This window comes from Neolamprologus brichardi, chromosome 1 (genome assembly GCF_056152115.1).
Source record: "Neolamprologus brichardi isolate AB-2024 chromosome 1, ASM5615211v1, whole genome shotgun sequence".
Taxonomy (NCBI): Eukaryota; Metazoa; Chordata; class Actinopteri; order Cichliformes; family Cichlidae; genus Neolamprologus; species Neolamprologus brichardi.
In genome coordinates, this window is record NC_142104.1 from 29,204,788 (window position 1) to 29,224,850 (window position 20,063).

The 20,063-nt window shown below is 42.8% G+C and overlaps 2 protein-coding genes across 6 annotated transcripts in view; one reads left to right on the top strand and one right to left on the bottom strand.

The window, feature by feature from the left end:
• Positions 1–12,221: 12,221 nt before the first annotated feature.
• senp8 (SUMO peptidase family member, NEDD8 specific) lies at positions 12,222–14,961 on the bottom strand. Of its 2 annotated transcripts, none has more exons than XM_006793851.2 (2): positions 14,523–14,813; positions 12,222–13,797 (listed from the first exon to the last, which is right to left on the bottom strand). In XM_006793851.2, exon 2 carries the CDS (start codon positions 13,768–13,770, stop codon positions 13,105–13,107), a length of 666 nt encoding a protein of 221 aa, XP_006793914.1. In that variant the 5' UTR covers positions 13,771–13,797; positions 14,523–14,813; the 3' UTR covers positions 12,222–13,104. The 2 variants fall into 2 exon arrangements, with proteins under 2 accessions (XP_006793914.1, XP_006793913.1); XM_006793850.3 differs by lacking the exon at positions 14,523–14,813 and adding an exon at positions 14,822–14,961 and having other exon boundaries at positions 12,224–13,797.
• Positions 14,962–15,307: 346 nt separating this feature from the next.
• Positions 15,308–20,063, top strand: part of myo9aa (myosin IXAa) — a 99,263-nt gene continuing 94,507 nt past the window's right edge. For all 4 annotated transcript variants that reach the window (XM_087840650.1, XM_087840654.1, XM_087840659.1 and 1 more), the window contains exon 1: positions 15,308–15,637. The gene's annotated coding sequence lies outside the window, so the exon portion shown is untranslated. The remainder of the gene's footprint in view (positions 15,638–20,063) is intronic.

Genomic DNA, 20,063 nt, shown 5'->3' on the forward strand with positions numbered 1-20,063 from the left:
GCCAAACAGCAATGCGACAAATGTGTTGTTGATTAATGACGTGGAGTCCTCGTTACGTGTTACCCTGAGGGTAAAGATTTGCTTATTTAAATACAAATATTCACTAAAGCTAGTCTGAGGAAGCAGAAAATCACAGGTGAGTAATTCAATTAGATTAAATTAATAAAAACAAAACAGATAATAGATCTGCTTCTCTGGAGGAGCGCATTAAATGACAAATTCATCCATACAACAATCGGAGGGTTGGAGTCGATCCCAGGTAGTCGATTAAACTGAACCCTCACATTCACACCTACAGTCGGTGATATCCAAGCCTCGTGCCTTTGGACTGTGGGAGGAAGCTGGAGCTCTGGAGCAAACCCACAAACATGCATGGAGAACAAACTCCGCACGGAAACGTTCCAGTCGACTCGAGAAGCTTCTTGCTGTGAGGTGACGTCCAAACCACTGCAGCATCGTTCAGTTTGATTTCAAAGGCCATCTGCAGCCCAGACTGTCCTCTTAATGAGTCAGATCACAGTGCCCACAGAGTCGTACAGACATAATAAAAACATGTCAGTTGAATTGAGAAAAGTGAATAAGAGGGACTCGTTTCCTACGGGACTAATTGACCTTGTTGTACACTCAGAGTATAGTTAATATTTAAACCCAGCACTGAATATTTAATGGCATGCTACATCATCAACAAAAAAACTACAGACCTCCTGTACACTGCTTTATGCACATGTCCCTCCTTAACAGCCTCACATTTGAAATTATGAATACTTGAACGCTGCAGTCGATGCTATTTTGTTTGTTGGTGCTGTTGTGGGTTTATACTGATCATAGACTGTATATAAAGAAGGATGGATCCATGCCTCCAGACCAACTTTTGCCTTAAGTAATATGAAGCTCATAGTAGGCAACAAGAGGCATCCTTCATCTATCATTTGTAATAGCACATTTAACAGGCTAATCATCCACATCTGTGTGTGTGTGTGTGTGTGTGTGTGTGTGTGTGTGTGTGTGTGTGTGTGTGTGTGTGTGTGTGTGTGTGTGTGTGTGTGTGTGTGTTTGAATGCGGTGCAGTTTAAATTTTAAATAAAATCTCATGTTGCTGCTCAAAGATGTGCATAAGTGATTTAGGCAGAATTAGCAGAACGGAGCCCTAAACTCCACCCAGTGTCTGAAATTAAATACAGCCGCTCAGCAAAGAGTGAAAGCAGCATCAATTATTCAGTGTAAAACTCTTACTGATTTCATTTGGCACACAACGTCTGTATTGACTCATTTTTGCTCCAGAATCACCCAAGAGTCAGTATAAATCACGGTAGAGCAAAATTCTCCCTGTCTTATAATGACAGTTTTCTGTAATATGGCTGGCACTCACATTACTGTGCAGTCACATTTCTATCTGAGTAACTGTGTCTGTGTTTCATGTAATAAGACCAAACGTAATATCTTGAAGTTCTTGAAAGTAAGACTGTCCTATATTTTTAGTCAGTATATTTACATACCACACATGAAGTTTATGTTTTAATCAAGTAATATCTCAGATTTTTGTATTTAACAAGACTTTTTAAGGATCATAGATGAAAATAAATGTTTAAAAAGGCTGCCAGGCTCACTGTGACAGCTTGAAAAGGCAGATAAAAGTGATGTAACTGAAGAATTAACTTAAGGGGTGAAAAATAGAGAAAGACCTTCACAGATTTAGTTAATTACTTTAAAGCATTTTGCCTTCAGACGAGGCCTCGCCCCGGCTTCAACTACAGCCTAACTTAAAATATACTAAAATTCATGCCATTGAATTACATTTAAAGTTGTCCTGCTGTATGGATTAATGCCATGAACTACCAAAGTGAGCTTGGTATAACATACCTGCTTTGTGCAGCACTCAGTCTTCTGGAGACCTCAAGAGGCACAAAGAGCAGGAGTCAACCACTGTGTCACACCAGTGTGTGTGAGAGTGTGAAGACAGCTGTAGCTGTGGAGTAATGGGGGCAGGTTGAAGCAGATGGCTAGACAAGCTGTAGCCTCATCCATACCTCCAGGGAGCCATATTGTCTGTCCTGAAATGCTCTTCTGTTGACCTCTGACCTGTGCGGTGTGAAGGAGCGGGCTGACTGTGACGTCGCGCTGATGTCCTCTGTTACACACGGCAAAATAGTCACATTGCTGGAAGTTTTCCAAGAAAATTGCCTCAGTGGAGCATTGAATGCGTCTGTGTCCGCTGAAAGCACAAGTCTGTTACAGCTGCTATTTATGAAGTGAGAGGTGCTATATTTTAACTCCAAGACACCACAAATATTTCTTCTCCTCTCCTGGTACGAAATCTCTACGCAGCAGATAATTACAATAAAATGATGTAGTTTGACAATTTTCTTTGAAATGTTGTGCAAATGGTCTGCAAATAATGTAGAAAGTCTGCTAGGAAATTGCAGTGGAGGGAAATATTTACTCATGGTTGCATGGCTAAAGTTAAGCCTTATGTAAAATGCTTATTTACAAGTTTTTTGTGGATTTAGAGCTCTACTTGAGAGCCTAAAATCAGTGCTTCCTCTGTGCCACAACATTTCATAGAGGTGTATTGGAAAACCTCTGATTAAAGCTTCCCTGCCAGTAAGCCACATGATAAACTATGTTTTGATTAAATGAGGTTGGCTGAGACCAAAGACACGCCTCTATGCTCTCAAACAGTTTGATAGCTTCACTATATTTATATATGTATATGTATATTTTGATTGAGTGCTAAATATTCACACCCAGTCTCTAGAGAGCCATAAATCATAATGAGCAGCACAGCCACCAAGTCAGACTATATATATATATATATATATATATATATATATATATATATATATATATATATATATATGATAGATAGATAGATAGATAGATGGTCTCAGTGGAAGGGCGGCTGTCAAGAAGCCAAGTTTGTGGTTCAAATCATTGTCATTGTGTACATAGGAGGTCAACAGTGCAACAGTGAGTGTCTAAACACAGTGGAGGCTCTGTCATCATATATATCTACCTGGCAAAAGCTTCATTTTTTTAGCATGACAAAGTATACAGCCCAGCCATGTAAAGCAAACATGGCTTTCCAAGAAGCCTGGAAAACTATTCCTGAAGAAAGCTGAATAAGAGAGTTCAAACTGTGACGAAGAATTATGTTAAGCTTATTAGAACTGTACAAACTAAACACCTTTTATTTTCTGTTTCTATGTATGTTTAAACATAGTAAAATCGGAACTTGGTGCTGCAATTTATTCAAATATCAAAATATATACAAATGAGGTATATATTAAAAAAATTTCCCTGCTCGCCCCTGCAGGCGGTCAATCCTTCAAGCTTGGGTCCTCTACCAGAGGCCTGGGAGCTTGAGGGTCCTGCGCAGTATCTTAGCTGTTCCTAGGACTGCGCTCTTCTGGACAGAGATCTCCGATGTTGTTCCTGGGATCTGTTGGAGCCACTCGCCTAGTTTGGGAGTCGCCGCACCTAGTGCTCCGATTACCACTGGGACCACCGTTACCTTCACCCTCCACATCTTCTCGAGCTCTTCTCTAAACCCCTGGTATTTCTCGAGCTTCTCGTGTTCCTTCTTCCTGATGTTGCTGTCATTTGGGACCGCTACATCGATCACTACGGCCGTCTTCTTCTGTTTGTCTACTACCACTATGTCCGGTTGGTTAGCCACCACCATTTTGTTCGTTTGTATCTGGAAGTCCCACAGGATCTTAGCTCGGTCATTCTCCATCACCCTTGGGGGCGTTTCCCATTTTGACCTCGGGACTTCCAGGTTATACTCGGCACAGATGTTCCTGTACACTATGCCGGCCACTTGGTTATGGCGTTCCATGTATGCCTTGCCTGCTAGCATCTTGCACCCTGCTGTTATGTGCTGGATTGTCTCTGGAGCATCTTTACACAGCCTGCACCTGGAGTCTTGCCTGGTGTGATAGACCCCAGCCTCAATGGATCTTGTGCTCAGCTTGTTCTTGTGCTGCCATGATTAGTGCCTCTGTGCTATCTTTCAGTCCAGCTTTGTCCAGCCACTGGTAGGATTTCTGGATATCAGCCACCTCCTCTATCTGCCGGTGGTACATACCGTGCAGGGGCCTGTCCTTCCATGATGGTTCCTCGTCTCCCTCCTCTTTCTTGGGTTTCCATGCATGGTAAGGAGCGTTCTTGTCTTTATGTCAGTGGCTTCTATCTCCTCCTTTGACCAGCCTATTACCCCAGCAGGGTACCTGATCACGGGCAGGGCGTAGGTGTTGATAGCCCGGATCTTGTTCTTACCGTTCAGCTGACTCCTCAGGACTTGCCTGACCCTCTGCAGGTACTTGGTGGTTGCAGCTTTCCTAGCGGCCTCTTCATGGTTCCCATTCGCCTGCGGGATCCCCGGGTACTTGTAACTGTCCTCTACATCTGCAATGTTGCCTTCTGGTAGTTTGATCCCCTCTGTTCTGGCTACCTTCCCTCTCTTTGTTATCATCCGACTACACTTCTCCAGCCCGAACGACAGTCCGATGTCACTGCTGTATAGCCTGGTAGTGTGGATCAGTGAATCGATGTCTTGTTCACTCTTGGCATACAGCTTGATGTCATCCATGTACAGGAGGTGGCTGACAACTGCTCCGTTCCGTAGTCGGTATCCGTAGTCGGTATCCGTAGTCGGTATCCATAGCCAGTCTTGTTAATGATCTCACTGAGGGGGTTAGGCACTTGATGGTGACTTGTGCTTTGGGCTTGAAATTGGCCTCTAGTGTTGTACGCCACATCCCCATTGAGTTCCTGATGAAGGCTCTCAGGGTCCTGTTGATCTTATATAGTTCTAGGCATTCCAGGATCCAGCTGTTGGACATTAAGTCATAGGCCTTCTTGTAATCAACCCAGGCAGTGCACAGGTTGGTCAGTCTGGTCCTGCAGTCTCGGCTGATTGTTTGGTCTACCAGTAGCTGGTGTTTTGCGCCTCGGGTATTCTTGCCCATCCCTTTCTGTGCCCCACTCATGTATTGACTCATGTGTGCTAGCACGGGCGCCCACACAAATGCAAAGCAGGAGATGACGCATTGCTGAATATGTTTCCAAACCAACTTCATTCTAAGCCAAAGACTAGAAAATATGGTGAAGCATATCTTCCCTTTGGCTTCACCTGCACAAGTGCCGAGGTAGGTCTCCCCTGCAAAATTGGTTTTCCCTTCGTCGGGAGCAGCGCTGGGGTGTTCAAATCATGGACAAACAGTATCCCACATTCTTGATTTTTAGTTCACAAACACTTGTTGTAATGACTAACTACTTCTGACATTTTGGAGATGTTAGCTCTTTATACAGTAAAGTTACAGTGGGATACAAATAATATCAGGCTGATGCTGCCACAATTTGTTCCCCCTGTCTAAATCACGGACTAACAGTATCCCACAGTTGTTTATGTTTTTAAATGTAAGCGTGTAAAACCTGAAGATAGAGACAAAATACTGTTAATCTGACCATCTGCCATTCTGCAATTCATCTCATGTAAACAATAACGTGGCACACAGTGTGACGTGAAAAAAGGCACATACCTTTGACGTTGCGTGATGAACCTTGTCCACACAAACGCAAAAAATCTCCATTTTCGGTGATTCGAAACGCCGTTTACGTGTGGACGAAACAGCTGCATTTTCAAAATCACCCGTGTACGTGCGGACGCAGCATAAAAGAGTTAGTAGTTTATTTTATTACTACCTGTAATTTATTGCAGATTACTTGTATTTGCTTAATTGTTTACTAAATGTTTGAGGTGTGAAATAAACCGCAATGGAGCAAAATATGGGTGTGTGTGGTTGGAGGATGTGTTTGTGCGTGCGCGAACATTTTTCTTGTAAAACAAAGGGGGGCCCAGCAAAAAGAGTTTGGGAACCACTGGCTTAGCCATTCTAGGTGTCTCTCATCAGCTGGTTCATTTGTGCTGCCAGACGCTCGTGGAGTGCAGTCAGCTTCTTCAGCCAGTAGGCGTGAACCATGTCAGGTCCTGGTGCTGTCCAACTCTTCATACTGGAGACCCTTTCTTGGATGTCTGCCGCTGTGATGGTTACTGGACCCTGTTCAGGGAGGTCGCTATGGTCTGCCCTCAGATCCACTAGCCACTAAGCATTGCCGTTATGGGTTGCATCCTTCTCCCATATGCTCTTCCAGTATTCCTCAGTCTCCAGCCTTGGTGGTGCTCTTCTCATATTGTTCCCTTGCCACTGAGAGTACACCTTGGCTGGTTCTGTGCAGAACAGCTAGTTTATTCTCCTGCCTTCGATCTTTCTGGTGTACCTCTTCAAGCGGCTGGCCAAGTCTGTGAGTCATTGCTTGGCAGTTTCCAAGGCCTCAGGTATGGACAGCTTCCTGTACTTCTTAGGCAGCTTCTTCATTGCACCTTTCTGCAACTCCAATAGTTGGCTAACCTCCCTCCGTGCTACCTTGATCTTAGCCTCTAGCCTCCTTCTCCATGGAGGGTACTGCCCCTTGTGGCTGTTCAACTTGTAGCCAAGCATCTCACTCATCACTGCTGCCATATTGTAGATCAGCTTGTTAGTCTGTTAGTTAATGGAGACTGTAGGTATCGTCTGTAGTGCTGCATTAACATCATCTAGTAGATCTTCTGAGGGTACTTCACGTAGTCTTGGTAACCGGCTGCAGGGGATCCAGGTTTCAAGCTTGGCCATGATTTTATCTTTCAGGTCAGTTCCTCTCTCACTCAACGATCCTTCTCCTTGCGCACTTGGGGCTTGGTACCCAATCTCGGGTGGGGGTGATGATATCTCCCACCTAACCAGGCGCCCTGGTTCCCCCTTGCTGTAAGGATTTTAGTTCAAGTCTGTTTTAACTACTTAACTACTACTCAGCACTTGCAGAGGATGAGAAATGACGGTCTGAATCTTCACGGATGGATTAACTGTAGTCTGAAAACTACCATGGTAGTACATGACATGTACATTTTCATTTCCCTCTCCGCTCTCATCCTTTAGTCTGCTTCTCTCTCTCCACATAAGCATCTGTGCTTCATTAGCTCTTTGGATTCTTTCATTTTCCTCCCAGCAATAACAAATTGAACCCAGCGAGCCGACCGCTGAAAGATCTGGCGTCCCACAAAACGCAGTGTCCATATATTACCACGGCCAGCGTGGTTAACAGTGTCCACCGAGTGACACAGGCCACAATATTTTCAAGCGCACGCATGTGGTGAAAGCTAAGAAAAATTGCTTTTCATGTTTACATTTTTTTCTTTTAGCTTGAGCCAAATAAAGAGCCAAATGATGAGGCTGCTGTAATTTGCTGAGAGTTCAGAGTCAGAGTTTGGCATTTTGTGGTAAAAAGGCATTTTTTTCTTTCTAGGACAGAGCTAATTAAAAAGAGTGATACCAGTCTCATTTTTGTACAGCACATGTAAGGTCACTACCAACGGTTAGTTAGTTTAGCTTAGCACAAACGCACTGGTAATGTGTTTTTTAAGGTTGAAAGAAGCCACGTGTAGCTGCAGCTCTAAAGGTCACAAATCAGCTCAGTGTTTCTTGTTGCTATACTTATTTATTTTAACTTGTGGTGTAGAATCTCAGTGAACTTGTGAGCTTTAAATAATATCTATTATAAATGTTAGTTTTTAGTTCATTTACCTCACATGTTAAAAACATATTGTTCCAATTGTCTAGTTTCCAAAGGATGCTGGTAAGAGTCATCAACCGTTCTCAGAGCCATCAATCTGTTCTTAATTGTGTTTCTGTTGCACACCAGATTTTAAATACTTGAAGCTGGAGTTTTGTTTTTTTGTTTTTCATTCTTTCTTTGTTACAAAAGACAGCTGGAAAAGTACAAGTCATAAATCTGTAATTCTCCAGCAGTTGTTCTGCTCATACAATGACTGTCCCACATAAAAACTACCTGACCCAGGGGGTGTGAGCCTGGCCTGCCCGTCTGCATTTCACTAGTACATGCTGTTAACACCGAGCACAATGCTGAGCTTTATCTCAGGGGGATGTGGGCTGCTCTTGTAGTGGAGCATCCAGTTTTTTCCTCTCTTTTTAAAAATTTCTGATGTGACATTGCGATAGAGACTTGGCCTACTTGCACCTCCTCAACAAAACGCATTGCCACGCAGGGCACACCTGCAAACTGTGCTGTTCAGGATGTAACTGAGCAGGTTTAGGCCTCTCTTTGGGATGCTGCTTGTTTTAATCAAGCCTTTTCTCACACATGCTGCTGCTTATGAAGCTCCACGTTGTTTAAGTTGGCTGCAGATGTGTTGTGACAGGATATGATGTCATTTGCAAGAGCCAACACTCCCCAAATATGTTTTTTTCTGAGAACTCGGGGACAGTTTTGAGCTTCCATCATGAAACTATATGTTTCATTCGTAAGTACTTGTGTGCATTGGTTTGCATACATGTTCCTGAGGAGACACTGAGACATGAGGTGAGAGGAAATCTTGGCCGAGGCTCCTGAAATTAATTGCAAATGTTGTGTAGTGTGTACATTGAAGGCTTTTGAAATGAATTAAAACCAAAATACTTGCTGGAATAAATTTGGAGATGCAAGAACACAAGTACAGCTTGAAGATTAAGGCTAAGGCAAGCGTTAAATTCTCAAACACAGATGTCAGCTGTGTGAGAGCACTGAATGTTTTCTTTTATGACCTATGTATTACACTTCATTTTTCCGTATGGTGAGCCAAAATATCGAAATCATTGGAAAAATCCCAGGAACAACATAAAGTAAAACACAGCAAAAAAAGAAGTCTTGAGACATTTATCGATGCCTTTCTTTGAATGTGCGTATGTGTTTTTTTCTTGCTTTTTGTTTTGCTGCAGTTTTATGGAGCTGGTGACTGCTGTGAAAAACAAAGCATTTGCAGGACTCAGAAAATTAAGTACACAAATGCACAGGATTACCTGATATATAAAAACAGGTTTTAGCAGTTTGCGGGTCTGGAGCATTCAGATGTGTGTTAGCATGATGCCACACTTGTTACAGGAATGAATGTCCAAGCAAAATCACTCCGAGGTTAGAGCATGCAGCACACAGAGAAACACCAACCAAGAGCTACATTTCAGACTCTACAGGCCTCAGTTAGTATGTTAGCTGTTAAAGTTAATGACAGTGCAATTAGAAAAAGACTGAACGAGTACGACTTGTTTGGGAGCGTTCGCAGGAGAGAGAGAAAAGACAGCTTCGGCTTGCAAAGCTGACGAACCACAAACAAACAAACAAACCACAAGATGTCTGTAGCAATATGATTTGGATAGTTGACACTGAAATAGAGATGTTTGGTCAAAATGCAAAACCCCATATCTGAAGAAAATCAAACACAAGCACATCAGGATAAGCGTTTCAACTATCACCAACCTTTAAGCACGGTGGTGGTGGTGGTGGTGGTGGTGGTGGTGGTGGGGGGGTGGGGGGTGGGGGGGGGATGATTGGGGCTTGTGTTGCAACCACAGGACCTGGGCACCTTGCAGTCACTCAGTTGACCATGTAATACCATCTAGTCAAATTTGAGGCCGCCAGCTAAAGCTTGGCCAAACTGACTCATGCTCACTATGATGCCAAGCACGGCATAAACTCTACAACAGAATGGCAGAAAAAAATAAAGTTAAATTTAAAATAATAAAGGTGGTGCAATGGGCCAGATTGACTCCACGTCACTGAGAGAGACTGAAGTCATACGACTTCAGTCTCTCTCAGTGACGTGGAGTCAATCTGCTCGATGCACTGCGCAGCTTTTCACACGTTCTCATGCTTTTTTGTGACATTTGTGATTAAAAAATAATGCTCAAACTTCATAGATTAATTGTTTGCAGTGTGATTCACTTCCATACGTGCAGATTTCAGCTGTTCATCTTATTACAGATTATAAACAAACACAGTCAGAGCTTTTTTTGTTGTTGCTATATTTCACACACCAAAACTGTAACACAGATATTAACTGTACTCATAGATACCCAGTGTTGCAGTAATAGTGTTTCATTTACTTCTGCTTTTCTCTGAAGTGCTCACCTGTTATTCCCTTGATCCAGACGGTCCTGTTTTCCTTCATTTACGACTCCATTGCAACCAGCCAAAATGTTATCAGCACCTCATTTACACAAAGTGTCATTTTCACAGCTGCTATTTCATTTTATTGGAGCTAGTTCATTATAACTGCTTTATCAGTTTTACCGCACTGCCAGCCTAACTGCTTTTTGTCAGTATTGTTTGCAGTGTTTCACGTGCGCTTCCAAATGCCAGCTGCTGCTATTATTATTACTGGATGCGTTCAGCTCACTTTGCATAGTCAGGTGCACAAGCCGGGGTCCAGCAGGTGAGATATGGCCTGGAATAAGTGGAGATTATCAATAAACCCATCGCGGATTTACAGCGCAGTAAAACCACAAACACTAAGAAGCTTTGTTTTAGGCCACAGAAAGCAGGGCGTCGTTTGCCAAAAGAACAAACAGCATGTTACTGGATTTTGTAGGATTTAAATTGATCCATTTCTGTTTAGGTTATTTGGTATGTAATAAGTTCATATTCCTTGAAACTATGACAAATAGTCCTGGCATACTACCCCAGGCTGAGAGTAACGGGAGATGACAACAGACAGAGAGCTGAGCTCTGTTTCCCTGTAAACACTCTTGGAGTGGACTTGACAAATTGGCCATTTAGAAGCAAATCTGTCTAAATGAATGTGTGTTTCTTTCCCTGGGCACTTTGTCTCTCTAATGCAGTGTGCTGCCAGGGCGGAGAATGCCCCAGCTTTGTGGCATTTTATGAGGACAATAGTAAACCTCGATGGCTCGTCTGACTGGTTACTCCGGATGAAATACGCCTGTGGGCTGTAGATGCGCACGGAATGCCAACGGAAGGAGAGAGGAGGGTGAAAACAGTCTGAGCAGTGTGAATTTAAGAGGAGAGCAGGGCAGCCAGCCAGAGGAGTTGAATGCTCTTTGTTCTGCCACATGGTTACCGATGAGTATTCCTAACTATAATCTATGTGGCGGACTGATTTGGTGATGACTCTTCATTACAAAATTTCCGAGAGCCAACAGATGAAACTATGCTTACACGTCCAGCTTGTATTTAATCCTGACTTTACACAAGCTGTTTCGGTATAAAGGATCTAATACAAAACGGGACAACAATCTTTTAATTGATACACTCCCTCTTTCTAAAATCCAAATGACACGTTTGTGTGTCCCACCCCATCTCTAGGTATAGGCTGTGAAACTCTTTAATCCTGAATCTAAACTCGCTTTAGCTGTGTCAGTAGGGACTATGTAAAGCAGAACAATGCAGGGATCTTTTAATTGATCCACACTCCCTCCTTCTGAAATCTAAAAGGAATGGGTGCATGCCCTTCCTGTGCGCCTTCCTAATTTCAACTACAATACGAGCTGACAGCTTACAAGTTACCCACCCATCCTGCATCGGGGACGTCCATGGAAATATTGTGGGACATTTCTGATGTTTCTAAAAATTACAGCCATTTCATTTATTTTGAGCTATTGAAGTGAAAAAGCCTTCACTATTGTTCTTATTTCCAGCTCCTTGTCTTCTCTATTTTTGCTTGATTAGAGTAGCTGTGCATGATTCGCAGCTCAAACTGACCTCTCTTCATTTTATATCGGACCCTGGTGCAGTTCCTCAAATTCCCTTGCCTGAAACAAGCTGTTTTGCGTGCTCTGCCTTTAAGCTAACGTTCTTCTGATTGGTTGCCCCTTACAAACAGAAGGTTTAAAGAGCAGATCGACAGGACTTATTTGCTGACAGCCAGAGCTGTTTGTCTGAGATGTCATCAGTAATATCTTCTCTCGCTGACAACACAGGAAGCCAAAAATTGTTTTGTCGCATGCAAAGCAGTCTGAAGTCTGAGTATTTGGCTCATTACACGTATACTGACGTCATGATTTGAAACTGACGCTCGTGTTTACCAGTGTAACAGTGTATATATGATAGAAGATAAGGAAAAAACACATTAAAGCCACTTTTTTTTCCAATTAGAATACAGTCTTAATATTTTGCCACTTATTTTTTCTGCTTAGTTTTTCTTAAAGTCTCCTGGGCCTTTAACTGCTGAATGTAACAACCTGGATATTGTGCTTTGTTCCACTTTGAGTACTAAATTACTGCTGTTAGTGCACGTCTTTAAGATACTGATTCATGTCATCATCCATTAGCAAGGAACACTCAACTAATGAGCCAAATAGGAACATTTAAAACTTAAGGTATTCAAAAGCAGATAAACATTTGGATGCCAGATTTTATGATACCCTGCGTATAGTGCTTGCAACACTTCGGCAATCAATAACACAGAAGATTAAAATAAAAATCTACAAATCACACATTTAAGATTCAGTAAATCTGCAAATGTAATTTCCTCAGTGATGTAACCGCCTGTAAACCAGCGTGCAGTTAACTTTTCTGACATAAAATGACTTAAATTTCAACAGAAAGAAAATTTAAAACAATAAATAATTGTACCACTGTGTCAACAAAAATGTGACAAGAGTCACATTTATTAGCTCGATACATTCCACCGCCCAACTCTGCCCTTTGTTCCATGAACACTCACAGCACGTCGGCGCCCTCATACAGCAGGAATTCTTCAAATTATCTCAAAAAACTAAAAGTACGCACGTTCAAGCTGACGAACACAATGACTGTGTGACAAAAGTAGGAGCCAGAGTTCATGTGCACATTCTTATTGTCAATTCAGTTCATTTTAAATGACCCTGAGCAATAATCTGTGTAAACATTTCTACATTCGCTCCAAACTCAGAAAATGGAGAAAAAAAAAGTCTGTGCCTCCTCTTCCATGACGTCCTCGCTCAATATGTACACAGGAGAAAATCTGTTTTATAGGCATGCTGGTGTTCTTGTTTACATACTTTTTGTTTCTGTGCATATACACGACACCAATGGTTCTCTGAAGTCATTAAATATTTGAAGCATTGCTTTATGTTTTTAACTCTTTTTTTGATAATGGAGTATGACGGAGACAGTAATAGAAATAGATTTCATATATATAGTTATATACTGTATTGAGGGAGTGCATTCAGATTCTCCAGCAGTAGATATGTGGGGTGACAGCTTTTCTGCATACAGTGCGGGGCAATCGACGTGCTAAGGGAAAGACAGTGAGCAGCAGAGGTCATTCTGAGCTAAGCTCTGGATCAGTCTGCACCACTCGGCCCTCTTCTGGGTGATGTAGGCTGGGGTGATCATTTGCACAGGAAGGCGTGGCGAGCCCTCCACCCGGGCCTTCTCGCACAAGGCCTCGGCAATACAGATAACATACATGCCACAGTCATAGCTGTTCTGCTGGGATGGGCAGGGCTCCTCGACAAACAGCGCTTTCCTCCCTGCGCCCAGGAAAGGCTCCAACTTGCTGGCGATGCGCCGTGCGTGAAGTGAATTGCTGCCATTTTGAGAGTCATAGTGGGCAAAGTGGTTGGAGTTGTGATGATAAAGCAAGAGGCTCCAGTGGGACCCTCCAGCGGTCTGGTTGGAGTTGTCGTTCACTGCTAGGAAGACCCAGCGACGAGAAGCAAGATCCAGTGGCTCCAGAAACAATGCCAACTCATCAGGGCAGGAAGCACATTTGATGAACTGGGTGACCTCTGGGCTGATAAAGATGACGGCTTCCCCCAGGACTCTAAAGCGCTCGGCAGCAAAGTACTCAAAGGCAAAACCAATGACTTGGTCATTAAGCCAGTAAGGTCCTTCCAGTAGAGAGACATCAGAGCGTCGCAGCAGGCTGTCATGATAGCTGAGCACTACAGGATCCATCCTCCAGAGCAGTCAGAGTGTGTCAATCTGAAAATACACAGAAACGCTTTAATGCTTAGGGCTCGGTTAATTCATTCGTCAGAAATTTACTGCTCGTATTTTCTTTAATATGAGAACTGCTTTTCTTTATCTCGTACTGCTCTTTTCTACAATAGGTTCAATCAGCACATACTACCTTAAGGATGCTGTGATCTCACAAGCAATATTATTTAGCAGCTGTTGATCATCTACTCAGCAGAGCAGTAATTTCACAGAATAAATTCAATTCCGTTTTATTTATACAGCACCAAATCACAACTACTGCACCTCAAACAGCCTTATATTGTAAGGTAAAGACCCTACAATTATAGAGAGTAAACTCCAACAATCGGACGACCACCCTTTGAGCAAGCACTGGGCGACAGTGGGAAGGAAAAACTCAATTTTAACAGGAAGAAAGCTCCAGCAGAAACAGGTTCAGGGAGGGGGAGCAATCTGACGAATTTAAAGGCGTCATTTGGGTTTCTTAGAGAATGCAAAAGGCTTCATTCACTTCATTCTGATGCCAGTTGGCCAGTACAGCCTGACACTGGTTTCAAACATGAAGCTTTTTTTCACAGATCTCATCCTGGACTAGTGATTCAAACGCAGTCACAGTCTGTGTTCATTTAAGCAACTCGCACAAACTGTTAAACTTCACTGAAGCTAAAGCAAGCTGCCTGTTTCTGGGATCCTTGTTGACTTTCTGTTCGCTACTTTGCTTTATTACTCACTCAGACACATTAACTGGAGCCGTTTTAGCGCACTGGCCGATCAGGTTATTTTCAGAGATGTTACAGTAGCGCTTTGCTGGGCCGGGAATCCACTGCGGAGCATCACATTACTGCAATGCGTTTACTTCAGCAGGCAGCTCTCCGCTCAATCGAGCCTGCGTTTTTAGCTTGAGCTCGCTAACCGACAGTTTTTAGCGTCACTCGTAGCCAAAAAACTGAGTTAAATAGCAGACTGAGCATGCGCCACATTAACCGTTGGCTGCCAAACTGAAATACACAGTGTCCGTTAAGTGTCCTACCTGTAAATGACACATTCAAATTAAAAGTACCACGAAAACACGAGCGGTGAAGCCCCTCATTGCAATGACTATCGTAAATCGCGGCGAGAAGACCGTAACATTTTACGACAGTGGGGTGGAGATAAGCTTGCTTGTGATTGGCTACTTGCATTCGGGTATGGGCACGTGAGCGTTACTGAACAACTGACATTCTGTGTCGTTACATGCAAGCACTGGAGAAGTGTCTTTCTTTGTATTTTACAGCGAATAAGACGATATAAAACCACGTATTTTAAAATCAAGTGAATTTCTGTCATTTTTGTCTTTTTTTAAAACTCTAACATGACCCCCAAAGTTTATAATCCATTATCGGAAACCGAGAGGTGCAGTGTGGTCACTGTTGCCCTGTGTGTTTCAGGGTACTTCCGGTTGCTTCGCCCCGCCCCTCCCCCTCCGTGTTTTCTCCCCTCCCATCAGCGGCGTGAACGCGCAATGCTGAGCCGCACTGATTAGCAAGACGGAGAGGAGTTTTCAGCGACCGAGCAGCGAAGAGCTGCTGTTTAATTGGATTCAAACTGCGAACATGCTCGGATAAAAAGAAAAAGAAAAAAATGCGTAGGTTTTCAACACGGAGTTGACTTTCGAGGACTTTGCTAAGAGGCAAGTGAGGCGAGTGAGAAGAAAGCAAATTAATTCAGTGTGAATGCAGGGAATTAAATAGAGACTTTGTGATTTTTTTGCGTGGCTACAAGTGTGTGTAGCTCCACGGTCAAGCCTGACAAGAAACGGGAAAACTCGAGTGCCACTTTAAATTGACTTTACAGCTCACGTCTGGAGGTAAGAGTGATGTTTAGTGATAGTTATACACTGTGGTGCGTTGGGCTGCCCCGATGTGGGACGATAGGCGTCTGGCTGGAAGCTGCTAGTGAACCTATGATTCAGTTGTAGTCCGTAAGAAACTTTATGACCTGCACTCATTTGCAGCATTGTTTTCAGTTGGCAGACTTAAGTTGTGTGTGTGTTTTGGGGTGCTCAGTCGGTGCTTTTGTTCAGTGAGGAGTCTCTGTCAGAGCTGTGTGTGTGTGTGTGTGTGTGTGTGTGTGTGTGTGTGATGTGAGCCTGTAAAAAGTTCTGGCTGCTCCTCACTGAGATGTCATTTCACACTACAGAGAGTGCTCACTCCAGAGCTTCAGCTGGTTGAAGGACAGTTTATAAGAATAACAACCACATGTAACATGATAAACGCAGGCTGGATTTACTTTATTCTTTCATTTTATTTGTGATAGTGCACAATACAAATTACAAAGGGCTCATTTTTATCTTCAAACCATTGACAGGGGTCGTTTTTTATCCATTACAGACTCAAACAAGGTTTGCAAAAAACATAGGGGAACACCAATGCATGCAAAGAATGAGACTGCAAAAGGATATACGTACATGAAACCGTACACAATATGTCACTGCGACATAAACCAGGTATTATGTATTCACGGTCCTGTAGAAATGGGAGCTATTACTGCGGCAGGGTGGGGTAAGTGGTTACATGTATTATTTAGTGGAGGTCAGACAGAGCAGCTTATAATGCACTGAAGGCAATATGCACTGCAAAGCAGCTGTAATTGTACAGGGAGGTCTAATGGGGTGAAGAAGCTGCTGAATCATGGGCATTGTGTCTCTCTGTGTGTGTGCGTGTGTTTGTGGATGGAGAGCTGACTTAAGACAGATTTTACAAGGGATCGCCTGGTTGTGTATCTTGAGTGCACCTGAGTGGGTTTTTATCGATTTTATAGTATAGTTACTATAGTTTACCTTAAGAGACTATAGCCTAATTTTTATGTAAGTTATTGGTGAGTTGATCTGCTGTGCTTACCGATTACATTAAGTCATTTTTATACCGTTTTTATGAATGGACAAATGTCACCAGAAGATCATCCAATTTGTGCAAAAGTCCATAGACCGTCAGCATGCTCCTAACAGACTTTTATTTCTATGATCATTTTAAAATATACATTTTCGTGCTAGATGATTATTTTTTAAAAAAAAGGAAGGTAAATCACTTAAATTCATGTTGCTGTGAGTGAGGTGCCCCTGAGAGCCTGTGCTGCCTTTAGATCAGCACAGGTGATGAGGGTAAAGTGGGCCTGTCCTGCAGGAATGTGAGGTCTGAGAAGACACAGCTGCTGCAGCACGAGAGGAAGCCCGGGCTGAGACTCCAGCAACTGGTCCCTGTTGACATCTGACACCCCACAGACCCCTCTGTCTGCTATTTCTAAAGGACCGGCCTCAGTTTTGTATCACATCGGTGTGCAGTGAATGGTCTCGCAGACGCCACCTGAAAGATTGAAGCTGTGATTTAGCAGCGTAGGGCTCAGATTTGAGCACTTCAGAGGAGCTAACCTCTGCTGTTGTTGGAGGCAGTCTGCGGTTTACTAGGAATACTTTAAAGAAATGTTTTTGAAGGTTCGAGTTACGAAATCACAAACCTTCATATGCAAGTAGTGTTGCTCCATGCTACGTTTTAGCTGTTCTTTTGATCGTTACAGTCTGGGACTTAGTCAGTACTGACTGTCATTCTCCAATAAGAAGAGCCAGTGTGTGGCCTTCCTTTGGCCCTCCTCCTTGTGTCTAACTTGAACTCAGTGCCTTTGAAATTGAAACTCTGGAAAATGAAACTGAACAGTTTTAGCCTCTCAGAGGATTTTCCAGTTCACAGTAGTTGCACATCTCAAAGAGTGATGGCAGAAGCTGCACAGGATGGGAAGTGACTGTTTTTTATGTATAATTTAAAGCTTTTTTTTTGGCAAATTAAATAATTTGAAAAAATAATACAGGAGCTCATTATTTGGCTTTCAAGATGTCATTGGGGTCTGCGTAACACTAAGATCAAATCTTCACTTACCCTTGCCCTTTTCGTTTTAAAGACCTCCTTGTAACACGTTTTATTTTTGCCATGCACAGATCTTAATAACCAGCATCAACAAAGTTGCTGCTGTTAAACACCCACAGACTGTAACTGTGATGTGCTTAAAACAATGAGTTACCACTAGCTCACAGATGCTGTTTCTGCTGTTTTGTTCTCTTGAGAGTAGAACTAACAACCCCTTTGTCTTGTGACTACTTCTTTGCTCATCCACCAGAGCTCCTGTGATCTCCCATGGGCACCGTTCCTCTAAACTCTAGCATAACCTCCCAGTTATCATCCCCTGAGGTGTTACCTGCTGGACTGAATTACCTGCTGCTATCAGTCACATGCTGCAGGCTTAAAACTTCGGCATGTCCTGAAAAGTGGCGTGGCTGCGTTTTGAGATTGTGTGGCGCAAGTGATTGGCATGCACATGAAGTCATTAAAGAGGAACCTGCTTGTGTTGCACTGAACAAAGCTCTCCTTTCTTTAGTACGCCATTATATGAGGGTGGCTTTGGCCTCACAGGCTCAGCTTCCCCACGTTTTGCATTTCCCCTCATTAATTCGCCGGTGCTAACAGTAGTTGGAGTGAGATGGAGAGAGAAGAAAGTGCATTGTGTTGCTCTTTGCAATTTTGTTTATGTGAAAAAAGCCTAACTTGTTCTTTAATTAATCCTTTACAATGGGGAAACGGAGTGAACAAACAGCACTGGGCTTGCTGGAAGCTCACTTTGTATCCTTTTAAAATAAATTAAATCCTCTGTGTCTTTGTTTTGGACAGAGAAGAAAGTGTTCAAAACCTTTGTGTTTTCTTTTCTTTTTTTTTAAATTAAATGAATAGGTATGTGAATAGGGATTCTCACTTGCATCCTAATTTATTATTTGAATTTTTAAGGCTTAGACGGATTGTGGAAATTGTAATTAGAGCACAAAAACCAAAACCAAAACACAGAGTTTAAGCCTCATAGGAACACTAATTTCACAATTCTACTTTTGTCAAAGTACAGCAGTATATCTGCAAAACCTGTGCATGATGACAGAAGACTATAAGCAGGAAACTAAAGTTGTGGATTTGTGGGTGTGTGTTGTGACACAGCTGCGACAATAGCTCCTGGCCCCCTGCAGCCTCATGGTACGGACTGGACAGAGCCCATGGTTAATCCCCAGGCATGTGCTGTTGTGTAATGTTACACAATTCTGTCCACCTACAGAGTGGTCCTACCTCAACCACTTTGAACTGACTGAGTTTATCATTTTCTTAAAGCCTTGAATATTGTTATATCAGAAGGAGACAACATTACAATAGATTTGGATATTTAACCAGCGCCAAATATAATATTAAAACCTTAGAGAAATATGATTTATGAATTGTTATTGCTGGTTTGCTGGACAGTCCAGAGGACAGGAAGAAATTAAGTTTAAAGTTCTGTCTTTGCACTACACTGCCGTTGTTATCTGTGAGAAATCCTGGCAGTTTACAGTAGTCTGTTCACTGTCAGAATGAGGCAGAAGGGGAGGAAGAGCGGAGATAGCCGTGGGTAACAGACAGCAAACAGGCTGCGATAAGGTGGATTTCGAATGCAGTCCGAGACATGCTCACTAATGGCTGGCATTCTTCTGCTGTCTAATCTTTACTGTAGTTATCAGCGCAGTAAATGAGAAGATGATATAGGCTACTGTGAGATTATGCTTAAGTGTATCTATTAGCTATGAAACTGTGCTCTTAAGTGTTGCCTCGTTTCACACTCACTGGCACACAGCGATGGTTGTAATTCTGAAATCTTTGATTATTTTTACATGACAGCTGTAACCAAAAACTCAGATTTATGAAAAAGGGGGGGGGGGGGGGGGGGCACATGCACAGGTAAAAGATGTGCTTGTCATGCATTGCTTTGTTGCTGCTAATGGACATCCTAGGTAACGGCTGTCTATTTACGACCCTGTCCTATGTCAGTCAGCTGTATCATAAAAATAACTAGTTGTGCTTGAGTTGCTCCGTTTGAAGTTCAGAAACTCCTCTTTGCGTCACCCATTGTTGCTTCAAATCATTGAACAGCTTTCTGTGGTCTCTGGTCACCACATATCTGCTAGTTACTTCCTGTGTGGACACCCCTTAAGAGCCTATAATAAATGGCGATGTATTTGATGGTAATACCTAGCCAAAGATGTTCCAGGCTCTGTCCCACGGACTAGCTGCAGGGGTCTGAACCTGATCTGACTGATGAAAATTACAGTATGGTACTCACCCGTGTCCCCAGCTTGACACCTGCCCAGTTTGAAATGGCTCAGATGAGTGGATGGAGTAAACAGACATACAATGATTCCTTTATTTGTTAGTGATTATAATCGGATCACTGGG

Excerpts from the sequence above, each read along its gene's own strand:
- senp8 (XM_006793851.2), bottom strand. The coding sequence starts at position 13,770 with ATGGATCCTGTAGTGCTCAGCTATCATGACAGCCTGCTGCGACGCTCT.